General features: G+C 39.6%; 2 protein-coding genes across 2 annotated transcripts; one reads left to right on the forward strand and one right to left on the reverse strand.

Moving 5' to 3' along the window:
* The first annotated feature begins 7,280 nt into the window (after window positions 1–7,280).
* LOC148293148 (protein FAR1-RELATED SEQUENCE 5-like) lies at window positions 7,281–9,619 on the forward strand. The gene is made up of 2 exons (XM_088244609.1): window positions 7,281–9,400; window positions 9,481–9,619. The coding sequence occupies exons 1-2, from the start codon at window positions 7,281–7,283 to the stop codon at window positions 9,617–9,619; spliced, it is 2,259 nt and encodes a 752-aa protein (XP_088100735.1).
* An 8,941-nt stretch (window positions 9,620–18,560) lies between these two features.
* LOC148293149 (ubiquitin-like-specific protease ESD4) lies at window positions 18,561–19,547 on the reverse strand. The gene is made up of 4 exons (XM_088244610.1): window positions 19,437–19,547; window positions 19,251–19,346; window positions 18,780–19,171; window positions 18,561–18,693 (listed from the first exon to the last, which is right to left on the reverse strand). The coding sequence occupies exons 1-4, from the start codon at window positions 19,545–19,547 to the stop codon at window positions 18,561–18,563; spliced, it is 732 nt and encodes a 243-aa protein (XP_088100736.1).
* Window positions 19,548–20,703: the final 1,156 nt, after the last annotated feature.

Below are 20,703 nucleotides of genomic sequence, written 5' to 3' on the forward strand. Positions count from 1 at the left end.
GGACTTATACTGAATTAATTAAAAAAATAAACTTCTACACACATGCCAAACTGTTGCTGCCACAAATATAGAAGTTCTTACTTACACGAGAAGGAGACAAGTATTTTCTTTCTAGTTTTAAGCTGCTTAATTGTAAATAAGGAGTGCCATAACCAGAGGTTTAAGGTTGTGTAGTGCATTTGGAGAAGACTTATGGGCTTCTTAAAGCACTTCCACCTGTTTTCTATGGCAAAGGGCAAGGGCTGTTACTATTCATGTGAATAGTGGCAGCCCTTGCAAAAGACTTGTTGTGTTTCCACCCATTGCCATGGCAAAGGGAAAATACTATTCATTTTAACTTTCTATTTTTATTTTTACTTAAACGATTAATTTGGAGAAGATTTTCGGATAAGATTTTGGTTGCCATGTGTCAATATTTATTATAAAATTCATATCTCATAATTCGAATGAATTTTTCAGATAAAATTTTTCAATAAGATTTTCGGTTGCCACATGTCCATATTTATTATAAAATTCACCTCTCAAATTTCAGATAAGATTCTCGGTTGCCACGTGTCGATATTTATTATAAAATACAAATCTCATATTTCAGATAAATTGCGCCACAGGTCATCTAAAATCACGCCACGTGTCATCTCCATCTTCTAAATCCCTCTATAAAACCAAAGGCTCAATTCAAACCTCTCACACCATATCCTTTCTATCCTTTCATTTATCAAATTTTAGATTTCATAGTCCACTCTCAATGTCGAATATGAGGAGATGCTTAGAGAGGCAAGAGCGAAAAATTAAAGAAAGAAGGTGTAGATGAGCTGAAGAAGAAAGGGAGGAGGAAGAAGATGATGAACAAGTTGCCATGGCAGTGGGTATGCTCGATCTATCAAGGCAAGGCCACCACTGTGGTTCACAAGTCGATCGTGGCCTGAACGTGGACAAACATAGACATTATCGAAGTAAGAGCCTTTTGGAAGATTACTTTATCCCAAATTCCGTGTACTCTATTGTTGATTTTCGAGGGAGAATGCAGCCCCGTTTGTTCAATAAAGTCATGAATGATATTTGTAATTACGATGCATACTTCGTTCAGAAGTGTGATGCTATTGGGGTTTTGGGGTTTCTTCAGACCAGGTGGATGAGATTGCTAGGATGGGAAAGTCCACTATACTAGAGAGCTTGGTCAGATTCTGTGATGCAATCGAAACTCTCTACATTAGGGATTACCTCCGCAAACCTACGTCTAAGGACCTCCAAAGGCTTTTACAAAAAGCCGAAGTCGAGGTTTCCCAGGCATGATTGGAAGCATTGACTGTATGTACTGTCAATGGAAGAATTGCCCAACTGCTTGGACATGAGATTATGGGAATAGGAAATGGCAAAAAAGTATCATTTCGGAAGCCGTTGCTTCATTCAATTTCATTCGATACATGGGTTTGGCATGCCTTTTTCAGAGTTACAAGATCTCAAAAAAACCTCAACGTGCTCGGTCAATCCCCGTTGTTCAACAATGTGTTGAGAGGTCAAGCCCCTCAAATCACCTATGAAATCAACAATACCGTCTAAGTAGACAGCATCTACCCAAGGTGGACGAAATTTGTCAAAACAATTTCGCATCCCCGATCGAAGATGGAAAAATTATTTGCTGTCTATCAAGAGGGTTATAGGAAAGATGTGGAAAGGTGTTTTGGTATCCTTCAATCTCGGTGGGCAATTATTCTGGGTTTTGTTGTATGTTTGATGAAGAGGTGCTTCAAAGCCTTATGATGACGTGCATCATCCTCCATAACATGATTGTGGAGGATGAGTATGATTATGATGCTCCAGAGGTGTTCGAACACGATCCCATGAACATGGCATTGACAAGAATTTATGAAAGGCCAATGAGAGCAAATGGACAACCACTGGAGCACGAACAGTTGGTTAGGGACGGTCGTTACAACAACCGTATTGATCGTTATACGGAGATGCAATCTTCTTATATTCATAAATGATGTCAAGTTGACTTGATGAAGCACTTATGAGCGGTGAGAGACAATGACAGTGAATGAAGTCAAGTGAAGATGCTTTGTATTGATGTATGCGTTGTTTGAATTATGCTTTGTTTGTGTTTTGTTTTGAATTATTCTTTTTTGTGTGTTTTGTTTTGAATTATTCTTTTTTTGTGTGTTTTGTTTTGAATTATGTTATGGTTGTGTTTTGTAATAGATTATGCTTTCTTTGTGTTTTGACTCGGATTATGCTTTGTTTTGAAATGTGTTAAATAAAAAGGTATTTGATTGAATGATTTCTTTATTCACTAAAGAAAAGCAATACAACTAATTAAATAAAAGACAAGAAATACAACTAATTAAATACAAGACAAGCAATACAACTAATTAAATAAAAGACAAGCAATACAACCTAATGGTTTTGATCATTTAACCAATCGGTGTCGCTAGGTCCGTCGTCACGGAAAAGCCTTCTTCTTATAACATCCCTTTGTTCTAGCTTCCAAAATGACTTTGTTTCAGGGGACATATGGCTCGTATCCATGGCCATGGTTTCCCAATCCTTCTCTTCCATGTCTTGTTTGCGTATATACTCACTTTCTCTTGCATATTCTTCATTCATTGCCTTCTCATTTGCATCTCTTTCCATGTCTCTCTCAATTATCATTGTGTCGTTTAGAGCAATTTGCTCCAAAACCTTTGTAGTATCATTGGAGGAATTACTTTCTCTTGGCCTTCGCTGCCTTTCTCCCAATAGGTCTTGGCTCCTTTTGGATTGGTGAGTCTTGATTCATTGAGGAATCCAAAGGCGAATCCAATGCCGTTGAATCGTGGAGTGGCATCTCGTTCAACACAATGGTCGGACCCGTGGGAATAAGCTTGAATCTCGAACAATTTTTCACCACCTCCCAACATTGGTGATCGTTGAAATATTTTTTGCCTTGGCCAGCACCGAACCACATTTGTGCTTGCATAATGTATTAAAAAAAAATGGAAATGCAATAAAAATTGAAAAAAAAAGGGGATATTAAATTTAATAAAACGGAAATCACAAATAATTTACCTCGTTGCCAAGATTTTCGCCGCTTCGAATGTTGTCCCTCGTTTTTGCCAACGCATCTCTCCATTTCCCCGACTCTTTATTCAAAATTTTCCACCTACAAGCCAAGGCCATTTCCGTATGAGCAGAACCCGATCTTTCACAAAATTCAGTATGAATTTTTCTCCATATATGAGAGAACTTCATCTCATTGCCCGTGATCGGACAATGACCAACTTGTACCTAACATTCACACAACAAAACATCTTCCATGGTTGTCCATGCCCCTCCGGCTTCGATGGAAGAGGCCATAAGATGATGAAGACAAATGGAATTTTGAAATTGAAGAAAATTTAGTGTGGAAAGTGAATAATATTGGAAGGAGAAGAAAATGTATGAAGATTTGGTGTTGAAAGTAAAGAATAATGGTAGGTATTTATAGAAAAAAAAATTCAAAAAGTTTTTGTTCGAATTTTTTTAATATAAAAAAGGGCAGCCGTTGGATTGGAGGACAAAAAATGATCGACAACCCAGGACTTGCCACTTGGGTTCTAGCCATTGACGGAAATCAGGGCTAACGCCAGCCTGGTGTCAACGCACATAAGTTCAATGCGTTGATGTCAGGTTGGCGTCAGCAGCCCCCAGGCATGAGCATGGGCTCGTTTTGCCTTTGGGCTTGCCCGGTTTGCTAGAACCCACCTCCTGCCCAAGCCTGTGCTGCACACTAGAGCATTGAAATGGGGCTTGGGCCCCATCCTGCCCGGGCCACAGTTGTGTGGTGGAAATGCTTTTAATAGGAGAAGGAGGGGGGGGGGGGGGGGGGGGTGGTTGTAATTGTGAGTCTGTACCCACCTTTTTTCAGCATAACCTGAAAAGATATGATGTCCTTATTAGCCTCTACATCTTTTTTTGACACAAACCGTAATGAGGGTACGTATAGTGTGTCTTTATGGTCATTCAAACAAAAAAAAACCTTTTCATGCAATGTTAATTACCACCAAAACCAAAAAGGAAGCAGTGCAGTGTTTATTATTTGTTAGATTTTTCACTAAATTTTGATACTGGATAAATAAAAGTTAAATGAAAAAATAAAAACTAAGTAAACTTTGTATTTCAAGAAATAAATGAAATTTGGATTTCCTCCACTAAGGGTTTTTATGGCAAGGTTTTAACAAGGTTACTTTGTAGCACCTAGAGTGGCCATGATCTCTAGTTGTATTGTTGATGTTTTTAGTGTGAATGAAAGCTCTTGACTTGATAAAAATAAAATAAAATATCTCTTAAAGAAATGAAGTTTTAAAAATAAAAATTAGAAAGATAGAAAGAGTTGCAGCAAGGATGGTTGTAATGTCACAATCCACACTAATGAGGGTGTTTGAGAATGCTTCTTCTAGATGCGCTTATGTAGAGCCGGCACTCGCTCAAAGAAACAAGGGCCACAACCTAGGGCCTAAACCTGAGGGGGCACAAAAATATTTCCAACTGCGATCGTCCCATATGAAAGAAACAAAATCTAGGCCATCCACTTGTTTTGATCGTCGGAGCAGAGGTGGCCCAAGTTGTGTGTTGTGAGCACAAACTACTTGTCTAGTAAGAGCATTTACAATCGTGTGCACATACTATTTATTCAGGAGCTCTTTATGAAATTTCAACTCCAACCATACTCCTTAGTTTAGGGAGTCATAATTAATGCTTTTAATTAATTAATTTATAATCCAGTTTTTGAATAAAGTGTAGACATAAAAAAGCAATAAAAATTAAATAGCATTGATAGGGAGCATGGTTGCAAGGGTGGAACTAGGAATTTTTCGACGGGTGGGCTAGCTAAAATAAAAGTATACATTAAATCATATAAGTTACGCTAATTCATAGCTTCATTAAATAATTTCCAATGAGTTTTAACATAAAACAAATACATATTAAATGTAATTAAAAAATATATATATTATCAAAATGAATATATGTTCAACAACATAATTCCAAGTGTACCTATTGAAGTTCTGCCTTGTGCGATCCTTGAGAAAATTGAAAAAGATTAAAACTTGAGAATTAGGGATAAGGAAAACTATGGGTATTGATGATGAGATCGACTTTGATAGCACATAATGCAGAAAGGCAACATATATTTTTTTAGGACCGCTAGGGCTAAGTTTCACACATATCCTTTTTTTATTATACAGAATATCATACTTCATTATGTGGTGGGACCAACTAGGATACTAGGATTTCATTATAATTGTAGTCAAACTTGCAAACTTCATTACGTGGAAACCACCAAGAAGCCACACAAGATGAGGGACCCAGTCACTTGATGGGCTATATATAGGTTTAATATTTTTTTTCTTTTCAAAAGCTACAATGGGCTGCCTTATACGTTTAATATTTTTTTGACATATCTCTTTAATCCTCCAAATTCATGTAGGATTTGACTACTCGGTTGGAGCAACTTTAACCTTCAATTTTTTCCATTTCATGTCTATGTGGCAATTTGACATATCGGTAATTGTAGTCAAACTTGCAAACTTCATTATGTGGAAACCACTAAGAAGCCACACAAGATGAGGGACCCAGTCACTTGATGGGCTATATATAGGTTTAATATTTTTTTTCTTTTCAAAAGCTATAATGGGTTGGTTTATACGTTTAATATTTTTTGGACATATCTCTTTAATCCTCCAAATCCATGTAGGATTTGACTACTCGGTTAGAGCAACTTTAACCTTCAATTTTTGCCATTTCATTTCTATGTGGTAATTTGACATATCAGTTGGAGATACTCCTGGTGCCTTTTCTTCTTGCTCAATAAAAAGAGGAAGAAAAAAAAAAGGGGGGCAAAAGGTCATTTTTTGTCTTTGTAGTTTATCGATTTTTCACTTTTCGTCCTTTTGGTATCAATTTTGTCAATTTTGCTACTGTAGTTTCTTAATCTTACCAATACAAGGATTGGTTAATTTCTTTCATAGCGTGTCATGGAATTGTTACAATTATAAAACTATAATGGTAAAATTATTGACAAAATTAAAACAACATGGACGAAAATGAAAAAATCAGTCAATTACAAGAACTGAAAGTGACTTTTTTCTTTATTGTTAGAGGGCACGAAGGAACATAAATACCCATCTGCGAGAGGGTTACGTGGTTACATCATAAAATAAATTTACATAAATTGTTAGGCCTTCTCCAACCCTGGGGCTAAACCCAAAAAAATCCCAAAATTTGGCCCGAATTCATCTCCAACGCATGTATAGGGAGGGTCGGGATCTAGTGAGAACGCTTATGTGAGAACATAACATGAGAACACCGTTAGATCCAATCTAACGGCTGTATGAAAAGCAATTGTAAGTGTAAGTGTTGTATTAGAACGAGGCCTTCTTCTCTCTTCTCCCTCCAATACTCTCTTCTCCCTCCAAAACGTCCCCTCCAAAACAGACGTCGCCTCCAAACACAAGTCCCCTCCAAACCAGCTGTTCGCTCAGTTCAATGAGGAGGCCATTTTTTTATCAGCTTTGATTGAGGAAGAACTGTAACATTGAAGAGAGAGCACCCTCATTTTTCTGGGTTTCCCATTCAGGCGAAACAAAGTAATCTTGGATTTTATAATTTCATCTTTGTGGTTGGGTTTTTGGGGTCGGGACATACGTCAATCCTTGAGGAACGTCGAAACTGGCGTTGAGTTGGAAAGTGCTGACCGTACCGTTGTGGTTATGCTCTGTTGGTTTTGAAATCCTTGAGCGGGGGCGAAACAGGGGTTGAGGAAGAAGAAAAGTTTTTGGGGTTGACGTCCAAATCTAAAAGGGCTACATTACGTTGTCATAGTTGTTGAAAATTTGAAGTTGGAAATTAGTTACGAGGTAAGCCATATACTGTATTTGTCACTTTCATTATTAGCCATCAGCATGAGTCACTTTAGGTTGTATGTATGACTTTAATGTTTCAGCGGAGAGTCATTTGCATGTCATATGTTAGTTCATATATATTGTAAAGCTGTTTGAAAGCATGTGCCAAATATTGGGCATCAGCATGAGTCAGATTAGGTTGTATGTATGTGTTTAATGTTTCACCAGAGAGTCATTTGGATGTCATATTTTAGTTGATATATATTTTAAACCTGTTTGAAAGCCTGTGCCAAATATTGGGCATCAGCACAAGTTACGTTAGTGTGTATGTAGGTCTTTAATGTTTCACATATAGTGATTTTAATATCATATATGATGGTGGTGATGTGATATTCAGGGTTAAATTGCAAGAACTGTGAAATGGAGTGCGAAGGACAGGTGACATCGGAAGTTAGTTCGGAATTGAAACCAAAATTGGGACTTGAATTTGATTGCTGTGAGGATGTGTTCAATTTCTATAATATGTATGCTGCGAAAGCCGGATTTGGCATTCGGTGTTCTACAACGAGAACGTGCACATTCACTGGAGAGGTAACAAGGAAAGAATATGTATGCTGTAAACAAGGGTATGCGTTGATAAGCACTGTTAGTCGTAAGAGAAGACAACGAGGTTGTACTCGAACTGGGTGCAAGGCTAAACTTGCGATTTTGAAGGTAAACGAGAAGAATAAGTACACTGTTGTAGGATTCAATGAGGTACACAACCATGACATGACCACAGTTGATAAAGTCCATCTATTGAGATCTCACCGTAACTTAACAGAGTCTACAAAGGCCTATAGTGCACATATGAGCAAAGTTAATATCCCTGTACATAAACAGGTAAGCCTTCTTGAGGTGCAAGTAGGGGGATTGGAAAATGTTGGGTTTGTTAGGAGAGATGTCTATAATTATGCAAGGGACGTGTGTGGGGAGGTGATTGGGCATGACGCAGAGCTGCTGAAGGAGCATTTTTTGGCTGAGCAAGGAAAAAATGAATCATTTTATTTCAATATGGAGGTAGATTCGGAAGGAAGGATGGGAAATGTTTTCTGGGCAGATGCAAGGTCAAGACGAGCTTATGGGTTTTTTGGGGATGTGGTGGTATTTGATACGACGTTCAACACGAACTGCTATGGGATGGTCTTTTCGCCTTTGTTAGGCGTTAATAACCATAGGCAGACAGTGTTGTTTGGTTGTGCATTCCTAAGTAGTGAAACCACGGATTCATTTGTATGGTTGTTCGAAGAATTCAAGAAAGCCATGCCAGGTGAGCCACCCAAAATGATCATCACTGATCAAGATGCAGCCATGTCAAAGGCAATTGCTTTAACTCTCCCAACAACATTCCATAGATATTGCATATGGCATATCTTGAATAAGTTTATGGAGAAACCCGGCATTGGGGAATGTTTTTCGGAAATGTGCAAATGCATATGGGGTATGGACACTAGAGAAGAATTTGATGCGAAATGGGATGAAATCGTCACAAGCAATGGGCTGAAAGACCATCTGTGGCTGAGCTCGATTCATGCTTTGCGGGAGAATTGGGTTCCATCATATGTAAAACATGTGTTTTCGGCAGGGATGTCCAGTAGTCAACGGGCTGAAAGCTGTCATGCATTTTTCAAACAATATATTAACCGGAAAAACACATTGATGGAATTCATTGTACGTTTTGAAAGAGCTCTTGGTTCACAGAGGCACAAGGAGTTAATGGCTGATCATGTTGATACCAATGAAAAACCTCCACTGCCATTTCGAACACCAATGCAACATCAAATGACACGCATTTACACTCAGGAAATTCTTGAAATGTTTGAGAGGGAAGACTTCCGAAGCCTTTTATGCTTGTTCGAACTTGTAGAGAAAGATGAGACCCAGTGCAGGTACAAAGTAAGTGAGCGGGTAAATCCGGGGGTGACACGGATGAAGGAGCTTGTGCATGATAAAGATGCCGCTAAAGCTTATTGCAGCTGCAAAGGATTTGAATTTTGGGGTATTCCGTGCGGACACATCCTAGCATTTTTAAGAATGAAGCAGGTGGAGCACTTGCCAGACAATTACATAGTGAAACGATGGCTTCAAAGTGCAAAGTGCGGTGTAGTATATGATAAGAATGACAAAGAAGTTAAAGATTGCGTGGACGGTTTGGTTTTGGTTAAGAGATCGAAACTTGGCAAAGTTGCAGGTGAGTTGATAGATTCTGCTTTGTTGTGTGATGAAGGTTTTGAGTTGCTGGAAAATTCATTTGACGACATTCGTGGGAAGCTTACAAAGTTGTTGTCATCAAGAGCTCGTGTCGAAGAAGAACCCAATGGAGAGGTCGAAACTAGTTCTTCCCAAGTCAGAATAAAGGATCCCCATCGAGTAAAAGCAAAAGGGCGTGCGAGAAGAGTGAAAGGACAAAAAGAGAAGGCAGCGGAAGGACATAAACGGCGGTGCAGTGAATGTAGGAAGACTGATCATGATAGACAGAGTTGTCCAAAACTTGTGAGCGGGTAAGTGAATATGTAATTGTCTGGGTTTGAATTTTATACAAGAAATGCTGTTGACTTGTTTCTTTGTTTCGATGTTGCAGCTCTTCGTCTTCCGACGCAGAAGTTGGTGCTGCAGTTGATGAGAATTTGCAGCGCAGTCAGAGCACGCAGGACAGGGAAGCTACTATGACAGAGTCATTTCTGCAGGAGTTTGATTTCCTTTACGGTCCCGGAGTTTGAATATTTGTTGATACCAATTTGTGTCTTTTTGGAAACCATCTGGAACCATTAGTGAATCTTATGTAAGTGCCTCATGTTGATACTGAACTAAGGTATGTGAAAAGCAACAGTGAAACCGCCCAAAAACAAAGTAACTTTTGTATTCGATAATTATTAAGTGTCACACACGTATCGCATGACTTACATTCGACCCCCTGCAAAAAGAAAAAAAATAAAAGTACATTAAAGTCAACAATAAGTTATTTGAAGAGCCACTTAGTTATCAACATCAGAGTCATCACTTGACTCAAAGCGGCCGCGTTCCTCCCAATCTAGAATGCGTTTGTCATTGTAGCAATCCTCGTACCACTGTCGGGGTAATGCAAACAATGGGAGATGGGGGCTTTGGGGGAGAAGGGGTCGGGGACCGATAGTATTGAACATTGTGTGGACCTACCTCGAATAGATCCCTGCACGTCCCACAAGGATGGTCGTGAACGTCACCATGCTTGCAATAATTATGCGCAACTCGAACTTTCGGATCCATCTTTGGTTGAAGGTGGATGTCCATCCTGGGGCTTTGGTGTTTTCAGAACGTGGAGCCAGTGTTTGAAAGGATTTGTTTGGGATTCATGCAATGTGGGTAACGTTTTATCACCTTTGCAACGGTTGCAAGGAAAATGAAATATGTAGGTAAGCAAATCTTGAAACCATCACGGTGTGTCAGCAAGGGAATCTTGAAACCATCACTATGTGCCAGTAATGTGTCAAAGAACCGAATATCTGTGTCAGATAATGTTGAAAAAATTTATCGACCCACCGACAATTTTTGAAACCAAAAATTTGAGCACTATTAGTAACTGAACTCTACTAATCCAGTAGTTATAATAAGATTGAACTCTGGTAAGAACATAGAACCCAATAGCAGATTTAAACCCGAATAAGCTGCACGTAAGTCAGATCGGGCATAAACATGTAAACACAAACCCAGATCTGGCATTAACAAAAAACAAACAAGTGAATAACGATTGCCTAGCGATTGATATGGCTACCAGCCGTCATTATCGTTGGCTTTTGCTGGTTGGTGGCCTAGCTCTGGTGGGTGTACACTGCCGGAGATGATTTGCTGTGCAGCAGACGGAGTTATGGCGTCCCAGTCAATATGTTTGTGGACATCTGCAGCAAACCGTCGGAATTGCTCAAAACCTTTGTTGAAAGCCACAGACATTGCCTGCCCATGCTTGTCGCCTCCTTTGTGGATGCTCAAAGATTCGTACGTAGCATCGTCCAGGGTCATTTGCAAATCCTCTGCTTTGTGCTTTCTTCTTTGGCCACGAATTCTGTGCTTCTCTTTTCTGCAACGCGCTTTGTTCACTTGGCGCGTCAAATACGCCAACTTCTGCTCAGCTCCGACACACTTTTGAGTCCAATAATGGACCAAGGAGGAGTCGTGTTCCAGTTTATTCTTCATATCATTTATTTCCACAGCAGGATCATCGGAGTCGCCCTCGCTTGCCGAGGAGGTTGGAAGTGGCAGCGGTGGTAGAGGGGACCTTGGATAATCGGGGGCATATTCTCATGACCCATCGGAGTCCCCTGATTTGCATTGCCGTCTGAACTAGTTGACATGTTCAAGTTTCTTCAGATTGGGGGATTCGTTATGCACAAAACACAACTCCAAAGAAGAGTCAGGAAGATAAGAAGATGTTGATGTAGGGCAATGAGTATACCATAGCCATACGACACCATTTATATATGATGTCCTGGAGTATTCCGCAGTTTGTTTTATCTGTTTTCCCCATCTGTGACATCAGTTTTGTTTTTTTTGTTCAGTAATGAGAGTATTTGATTTGAATTCGGATTAAAGCCTCCTATGTTTCACAGATAGCATACACAAGAAATTTGAATTTTCAACTTTCAATGAGGTGGTAGCATTTGTCGAATTATTATCCCGATGTTTGCAAAGGAAGGGTGAGAGAATGGTCATTGACATGCACGTGTGCAGCAAGGTTGATGCGGTCAGGTCCCGCCATGTGTTGTATTTCGTTATTTTCATTACAATTTACACAACTGGGGGAAAATTATTGAAGACATGGTAAGAACAAGGAGAAAAATGGGAAAAAATGCCCCAAAATTGATACCAGCTCCTTGTGGCATTACACAACTGGGGGAAGCTATAAATCGTGGAATGTGTTTTTTGAACTCACTTTCGTACTCAATTTCATAAGATGTGATAATACAGAGTGTACACCTCATCTTCGGAATATGGTTTGAACTCGCTTTCGTTTCAACCGTAACATTATGTTTTGCAAACCTTTTCCGTCTATTTCCTTCATGTTGATTATGTAATTTAAAATAACACAACTATTGGTTACATTTGCTTCGTATGTAATTTTTGTGAAAAATTAGTCTTATTTTCTCCTTTCAAATGACACACTGAATATTTTTATTGTTATTTTCTTGGTCAAATGATATATTTCACACGAATAAGCAAACCTCATATTACCATTTTAGGAACAACAAGTCCTGTGAGGGAGATCCAATCAATGCTAAAAACAATCCCATTCCTTGTAGGCATTTTGTAAAGAGAAATTAAATATGTTGACAGAAAATCATGTAAACATACGTCAATTAAAGCATACCCATTTTGCCTTACAACAGTACGCATAATCAACCAAAAGCAGTTTCCCATATTTTTTTCCTTAATTTTCTTCACATCTTACAGCTTGGATACATATAAGATACCATCTGAAGTGTCCAAAGCTAAATGGTTATACCTTCAGGAGCGCACAAAAAGTTGGAACAAACGCAATCAAAATGAACTTTTAGGCATGTTTTTCCAAACAAACTGACTGAAAATAACGAAAATGAACGTTGTCCAGCGACGGTTTACTCCATGGTGATTCCGTCCCAGTTGTAGCTTGGGACAACACATTTTGCATACTCTCGGAACAGGTCAAATCCTTTACGTGCTTCTGCTTCCCTCATCTGCACTGCCTCATTCGACCCCCTGAACCTTCAACAACCTTTTCCTTTCGCAAGCCTAACGACAATTGACTGAAACGACAATTGACAGTAGTGGCTAAAGCTGGAGGGACTCAATTCGTTTCGCGCGCTCCCATATTGAGAGCATTTATGATACCATTTGTCACCGGCAGCAGTCACAAAATTATAAATGCTTTTCGTCATTATTATTTTGCTTAAATCACATCACCACTTTTGAAGCAAATGACTTAGTTAATTTGTGTGCTTATCACCTGTAAAGAAAATTAAACAACTGTGTATGATACTAATAATGCAAATATGACATCACCACGGAATTTAGGTATCTCAAGTGGCGGGTCCCCAGTCCAAGTGAACAAATTCATGTTGGCGGGAAAATTAGTAAGGGGACTATTGTATAAATAAAAAACTTATATATTCTGCCTCACATTGCACCACCATTTGGTCCAAACAACCCTCAACTCACCATGGGTTCACCTACGAAAATCCCCCCCATACTTATAACAACTCCACCAAAAAATCCAGACCCTATCTCACAGAAGAATAAGAACGCTGAAGATGTTCCTGTTGGACCTGCGAAATCCATCAACTTTGCATCTGAGGACCATGATGATGCAGGTCGTATCGGCCAGATGCGGTACGATGCTTTGTTGACAGAAATAAAACGTCAGAAGATACGTCTAAGATGGTATGAAGAAACATTGGGGAAGGAGAAAAGTCAAGCGGAATTACACCTTCGATCAGTCAAAGTAATGAAACTGAGGGTTAGGCTTGCGAAAGGAAAAGGTTGTCGAAGGTTCAGGGGGTCGAATGAGGCAGTGCAGATGAGGGAAGCAGAAGCACGTAAAGGATTTGACCTGTTCCGAGAGTATGAAAAATGTGTTGTCCCAAGCTACAACTGGGACGGAATCACCATGGAGTAAACCGTCGCTGGACAACGTTCATTTTCGTTATTTTCAGTCAGTTTGTTTGGAAAAACATGCCTAAAAGTTCATTTTGAATGCGTTTGTTCCAACTTTGTGTGCGCTCCTGAAGGTATAACCATTTAGCTTTGGACACTTCAGATGGTATCTTATATGTATCCAAGCTGTAAGATGTGAAGAAAATTAAGGAAAAAATATGGGAAACTGCTTTTGGTTGATTATGCGTACTGTTGTAAGGCAAAATGGGTATGCTTTAATTGAAGTATGTTTACATGATTTTCTGTCAACATATTTAATTTCTCTTTACAAAATGCCTACAAGGAATGGGATTGTTTTTAGCATTGATTGGATCTCCCTCACAGGACTTGTTGTTCCTAAAATGGTAATATGAGGTTTGCTTATTCGTGTGAAATATATAATTTGACCAAGGAAATAACAATAATAATATTCAGTGTGTCATTTGAAAGGAGAAAATAAGACTAATTTTTCCCAAAAATTACATACGAAGCATAAGTTAATTTTCCCAATGAACAAACTCTTGTTTATGATGCAACTCCCCCTTTTGACTTAAAATTGAATACAAAGTTACTTTTAGTGGGTTCAAATACAACCTGTACGAAACCGTCACCAAATGTTGCTGATACTATGCTGAGCCATAAATCGTAAATGGTGCCACTAGTTTCATTTTCTATAAAGGTGATAATCAGACAAATTAAGTATCATATTTGCGGAGATTTAAGTGTTCGTGCGGCGTGGTTGAAATGTAAGTTACCTTGAGAACGTGTGCTGTCATATTTGCATTATGAGTATCATAAACACAGTTTTCATTTTCTGTACTGGTGATACGCGTTCATATTTAGTTCCATATTTGGCAAGAAGCAACTGCTAAGTTGTTAATTTTAAAATGCAAGTTACCTTCACTCGTTCTGATGTCATTTTTGCATTATTAGTATCATATACAATGTGATCTTTACTTTACTGTTAATGGTGCGTTGATATTATGTGGTCAAGGTTGGCAAAATGAAACTGAGTACTTGGTCATGTTCAAATGTAACTAAGTCATTTGCTTCAAAAGTGGTGATGTGATTTTAGCAAAATAATAATGACGAAAAGCATTTATAATTTTGTGACTGCTGCCGGTGACAAATGGTATCATAAATGCTCTCAATATGGGAGCGCGCGAAACGATTTGAGTCCCTCCAGCTTCAGCCACTACTGTCAATTGTCGTTTCAGTCACAGCGCTTGGGAAACGAATAATATAATTGAAACTGATCTAAACCCTTGTCTTCGTCCTTTGTGAAGTGGGTCACGCCTCTGAAGATATATACGGCACTTCCTTCTTCGTCCCCAAACGACACCTTTATTATTAAAACCTCCACACACCCTTTTCAGTCCTCTTCTCCACACACCCTTTTCAGTCCCTCTTCTCCAACAACCAAGATGGATATTCCACATTTAGCATGGTTTAAGGTGCTGCTCGTGGTTGCAAAGCAGTCCTCTGAAGATTTGTACAACATGGCGGCAACCTGCAAGTTATTTAAACAAATGCTCAACGATCCTGAGGTTTGGACAACGGTGTCAGTGGATAAGTACCAGTGGCATCAGGACTGGTACGGTGAAGATGAAGGGAAAATTGTTGAGTTCTTGCAAAAGTGTAAACAACATAACAATCCAGAAATCATTTACAGAGAAGCTATTCATGACTTCTTCGTGAAGAATGATGATGAGGGCATGAAGAACCTACGGGTGGCGGCTATGGCAGGGCATGAGGAAGCCTCCTACCTTGTTGGCTTGCTAGGGCTGTTGAACCCTAGCGACGGCAAGGAGAATGGGCTGGAGTTTTTGTGCCATCTCAGCAAAACGAAGAAACTGAACATAAAAGCTTGCAGGGATTCAATAACCTTGCGACTGGGTCGGTATACAATGTCTGGCACCAAAACTCCTCCTCTGCTTGAAAAGTTTACTGCAGGCGAAGATTTTTTTCAAGACTGCATTGACTGTGAGGGTAATCAGAAGTGGTATCAGTTCGGGGACCGCAGTGCCCAAGACTGGGACAACGTAGATGCTTGGAACTGCTGTGAACCCTGCAAATGGAAGAGGGAGCTGTTCTGCATCCAGCACGAACTCCACTTCATGACTGCGTTTGATATATAAGTGTATATACATGGTATGATAGGTGTTTTATTAATAAATTGTTGTTTTGGTTTTTAGTGTTTTTATGTAAAGGTAAAACTGTCTGAACTTTGTATTGTTTTTATTTGAAGTCTGTTTCTGGTTTTGGGTCCTATATCGTTTCAGTAAGTGGTCTCAGATGTGGAATTGCTGGTTCATATCCCCCAAACAGTCATTCGTTAAAGAAGACAGACAGGCATATGGGAGGGAGGTTGCGTGTTGTCAACCCGGAAAGGGATTATCCTTTCACTCACTTTGTTGACAAGTGGATGTCTGACACATCCTTGATCTTCTAAGATACTCCGATGATTCCATAAATACCCCAAAAAAATCTCCCTCATTTCCTGATTTGTCTTGCATTTGAAACTATTTTTGCAACAATAATTAAGTCATGCGGTTATCCCTTTTCACTAACATAATTATTTAAGTATCGCAATGTGGATCTACGAAATAAGTGGAGGGTTTTTCCCAATTTGATTATAACCATCTACGACATTTCCCCATTATTTTCGGAATTGTCCAGCAATTTTTAGGATTTATGCACCAAAAAAAAATATATTGAATCCCATAGTACGGAAATCCCTGTTCACTAACATCAAGAATTACATATCAATTTTCACAACAAACATTTTGCCAAATATTAACTCAAAACTCCAGACGAAGCATTCATCCCCCACACAGAGTTAGGAAATTTCCCAATTTTTTCCTTAATTTTCCTGTATTTTTAACGATTTTTGGGGACAAAACTGAATAAAATATACAAGAAATGCCAAGTGGAGGCGCTGGAGTGGGGAGCTGCAAGCCTGACCGCCACGCGGCGCGCTCCCATGCCGCCACACGCCAGTTTTAATATTTTTTAATCGTTTCCACTTCAATATTCAATTAAAAATCAAAATTGAAGGTGAAAAAATCCCGAAAAATTCCTCAGCGATCGGAACGGGATTTCCTTCGATGACATATCCGGAAAAAGGGAAGGACAAACAAAATTGGATACGGGATTAATGTGATCGAATATATGAGAGTGTGGGGTTTACAAAGTGTACTAGGGTTTTCATTTGCATCATTCGAATGTAGGGTTGGTTCCCAAATTTTATTTTTCACTCGCTCCTAAACCAGGGTTGGAACTTTCCGTATGAAGTATTCATCCCCACATAGAGTTACGAAATTTCCCAATTTTTTCCTTAATTTTCCTGTATTTTTAACGATTTTTGGGAAAAAAACTGAATAAAATATACAAGAAATGCCAAGTGGAGGCGCTGGAGTGGGGAGCTGCAAGCCTGACCGCCACGCGGCGCGTTCCCATGTCGCCACACGCCAGTTTTAATATTTTCTAATCGTTTCCACTTAAATATTCAATTTGTAAACGACTTCAAGGGTGTAGGGGCTTGCCCCCCAAGGTTTAGGGTTTACTGTCGAATGCTTAGGGTTAAAAAATATTAAACCAATTCTTTTCTTTCCCGCTCATGGGTTAGGGTTAACAAAAAAAAAACATTCCTGCAAATTTTGAATTTGCCGCTCACTGTCATGGATTGTTACAACCAAAAACAGGACAATTGAAACTTGAAACTCCATATTAGTTCTCCCCAAAAAAGAAAAAACCATTCCTTTTCTGATTTTAAGGAAAATTAATTGGGGGTTTTGAGCAAATTGTTTGAAGGGTTGTCATCTTTTGTTATCTTCATTTTCCCTTCTGGCAAAGCCATGTCGAATTCTTCAACAAACACTCAAGCAAAGAGGTGTTGGCATTGCAATGCTGAGATGGTTATGCTAATTTCGAAATCTGAAAGGAATATGGGCAGACCGTATTGGAAGTGCTTCACATCATATGTAAGTATTATCTTCCCTAAGACAATAACACTAACTCAGATCGGCCATTGCCTAAGCTAACGAAAACTGCTACAGAGTAGATGAATTGGGTCTGACATTGTAATCCGAAAATGAAAAATGTAACTTTCTTATGTTTTTTTAGGGAGCTACAAGGTGTAGCGGCTATGAATGGGTGACTGGAGGCAACATGCCAACTGAATCTGAAATTGAAAACCAGCTGGATGTGAAGCAACTTAATGTGTATGCTGAAGTCATCCGTATCAGGGCATTAAAAAGATCCTCCTACTGTTGTTAGTTCTATCATTTCTGAATTTGGCAGTTCAAGTGATGAAGAAGTAAGAAACTTTTTGCGTCTGGAAATCTTCCAGCTATTTCAAGTATATATTTATCAATTTTGTTCTGTTTTGGCTTCTCAAGTATGTATGTTGTAATTTTCTAATCCGGACACCTATGAAATATGAAGAAGTGTTTGCACTCTACTATTATGAACTAACCATTCAGCATAATTACGAAATGAATTTTAGAACGTTTGATATGCCTGCATCTTGACCTTCACAATCTTGTTTGCCGTAAACAAGAAACATTCCTATTTATTCCACATTTGAAAACACAGTGTGGCAGGTCCTACGGTTTATGGTTCAGCTTAGTATCAACAACATGTGTTGACGGTTTCGTACAGGTTGTATTTGAACCCAATAAAAATAACTTATTCTTTAATTTTAATTCAAAAGGGGTAGTTGGATCATAAAGAAGAGTTTGTTCATTAACAAGACTCAAAACTACCTTTTCAAAACCTTCGTACAAACGGGATGGATGCCCTCAAGCATGCGAAGAAAGGTCTTCGAGCTTCCCTTATATGATAGAAAGGTTAGTTCTCTATCTCGCGAATTGAGCCAATACCAAGCTATATGAATTTCTTCAGTTCAACTACTGTTACCTACATAATTACAAACCGCCCACCCAGTGAAATGAAGTTTGCAAGTTCGTCTAACCCACCCAGTTATGTCATATTGCCTCTCCTAATTAAGCACACGCGTTAATATCCCTGCAACAACTGCACAGCGAGCTTCAACCGATACAAGGGCATGACATGATGGGAAATATTGGCTAGTTCTACATTGGAGGTCAGAAACTCGCAGTATTTTAAAATGTACATCCCACAGTCGCCCCTGAAACATAGCGAAGCAGCAGTCATTCATTTTACAACAAAAGCGCACTTTCATAACACACTGTGTTTAGGTCGAATATGACTCACCCGCCTACTTGTTGGGGGGGTGCATCCAAAACGCGACTAACTGGCCACTCAGTTTTAAGAAGTAGACCGTCGCCAATATATCCAGCTTCGTGTAACAACCGGGGCAGTATTTTGGACACCGACTGCACAGCCCGTTGGATGGCTTGAGTTCTGCACAGATCTACTTTTGAATCATATACCCTTATCTCACACTCTTTTAAATCGATAACAAGTAAGATCCAGTGCTTCTGCCTTTCTAGGTTGAAGGGCAAAAAAACTTGATTCACAGACCCCCATGATTTAGCCAACTTAAGCCCTTCGCCCTTCACCATTCCCACTAGACCGTTGCTGTGCTTCCTCTCCTCCTTTCCAATATACAACTTCATTTGCGTGTAATCTAAGGCAGCACATTTCTGCATAGTGGCACACGAGTTATGCATCATAACGGATACGGAATTTCAAAACAAACAATGCTTATGAAATAATACAGACCTGAAAAGTGGTGTCCAGTATCGTCCAGTCAGAACCTGCCCACTTGCCAGACCTGTTGTGCCGCTCCCATAGCAAATGCAAGGCCATGTCAATGTTCTACATAAAAGGGTTGTTTCCATTATTAAATCAATCAATTACTACATAGCAAGGGCTTATCGACAAAATCACTAATTAATCAATGCTTACCGAGTCATCCAACCAACCGTCCTTGGTCAGCAACCGAACAAAGAAGTTATGCGAACCTTCCATAGCTTCGTCTCCACATAACCGCACATATGAACTATATTTGTCAATCATTGTTATTATCAATTCCGTTTCACCAGTGACTCAATATGTAATCATAATAAACCATTTACATTTCACTAAGGACGGCCAAAGGGAACTTACTTTACTTCTTGTCCCCATTCCTAGCAGAATTTTGCCACCTCCAGAAGGGAATCACGGGGAACAGGCCTTAGGGGGTCAGCAATTGGGTCCTTCGAAATATTGGGAATCTCCCGACCTTGCCATGGAGTTTCCCTTACCACTGCCCTTGGCCTCTTCGTCACAGGACCAACCGTCTGACTCCTTCCCCGACCCCTCTTTCGCCCCACCCCAACTATAACATCTTCGCCACATTCACCCTCCGCAGTGGACATCTCAATCTTTCGAGGAGGATTTGTAAGGAATTTAACAAGGGTGACACACACCACATCTGGATCTTCCCAATTTATATCCGGGGTTGTATATTGCACCTCTTCTTTCACATTTTTTGCACACTCCTTTCTCGATTTGGCTACTCCACCTTCCTCGGTTTTATCAGTCTCCTCTCTCGATTCGGGTACTCCAACTTCCTCAGTTTTATCACTCTCCTCTCCAGCATCCTCAGTCTCATGTCTCTCCTCTCCAGCATCCTCAGTCTCATGTCTCTCCTCTCCAGAATCCTCAGTCTTAAGTCTCTCCTCTCCATCATACTCAAAAGGGCTGGCGTCTGCATGATTGGTACACTTTTCCAAGCGTAAAACTCTCTCCTCTAGCTCACCCTTCTCACGGTGCAATAGTGCAACCTCATTCCTCAACTGCTGCACAACAGAGTTTAATTCATCAAGGTCCTTACATACCCGCGGGCCTGCACTAGGTGCATCACATTCAGGAACAACTGATCCCCAACTCCAATATGGTTGCCTCATCTCCAATTCACGTGGTCGTAAGAGCCGCAGTATAACAGACTGTCAAACATATACAGTGAACAGGTCATAAACAATAGTAAACAGCTTTCCTCATGAAACCAACATACTATTGAAATCAATTATTAACTACACACCTGTTTGCTTTGAAATATATAAGCGTTCAGCTTTCTAAACTCAGGCACTTTATCTGTGGATTCCCACCGGCAAATTCGAGGGACTAATGCAGTTTCCTCTATCCGCCTACAATATCTAAGGGGGGGAATTCCCAATTCAGCAATTAATTC

This window comes from Prunus avium, chromosome 7 (genome assembly GCF_965620075.1).
Source record: "Prunus avium chromosome 7, drPruAviu1.hap1.1, whole genome shotgun sequence".
NCBI lineage: Eukaryota > Viridiplantae > Streptophyta > Magnoliopsida > Rosales > Rosaceae > Prunus > Prunus avium.

Coding starts and splice junctions, on each gene's coding strand:
- LOC148293148 (XM_088244609.1), top strand. CDS start 7,281: ATGGAGTGCGAAGGACAGGTGACATCGGAAGTTAGTTCGGAATTGAAA. Junction 9,401..9,480: donor TGTCCAAAACTTGTGAGCGG/GTAAGTGAATAT, acceptor TCGATGTTGCAG/CTCTTCGTCTTCCGACGCAG.
- LOC148293149 (XM_088244610.1), bottom strand. CDS start 19,547: ATGATTGACAAATATAGTTCATATGTGCGGTTATGTGGAGACGAAGCT. Junction 19,347..19,436: donor ACGGTTGGTTGGATGACTCG/GTAAGCATTGAT, acceptor CCTTTTATGTAG/AACATTGACATGGCCTTGCA. Junction 19,172..19,250: donor TACTGGACACCACTTTTCAG/GTCTGTATTATT, acceptor GCCACTATGCAG/AAATGTGCTGCCTTAGATTA.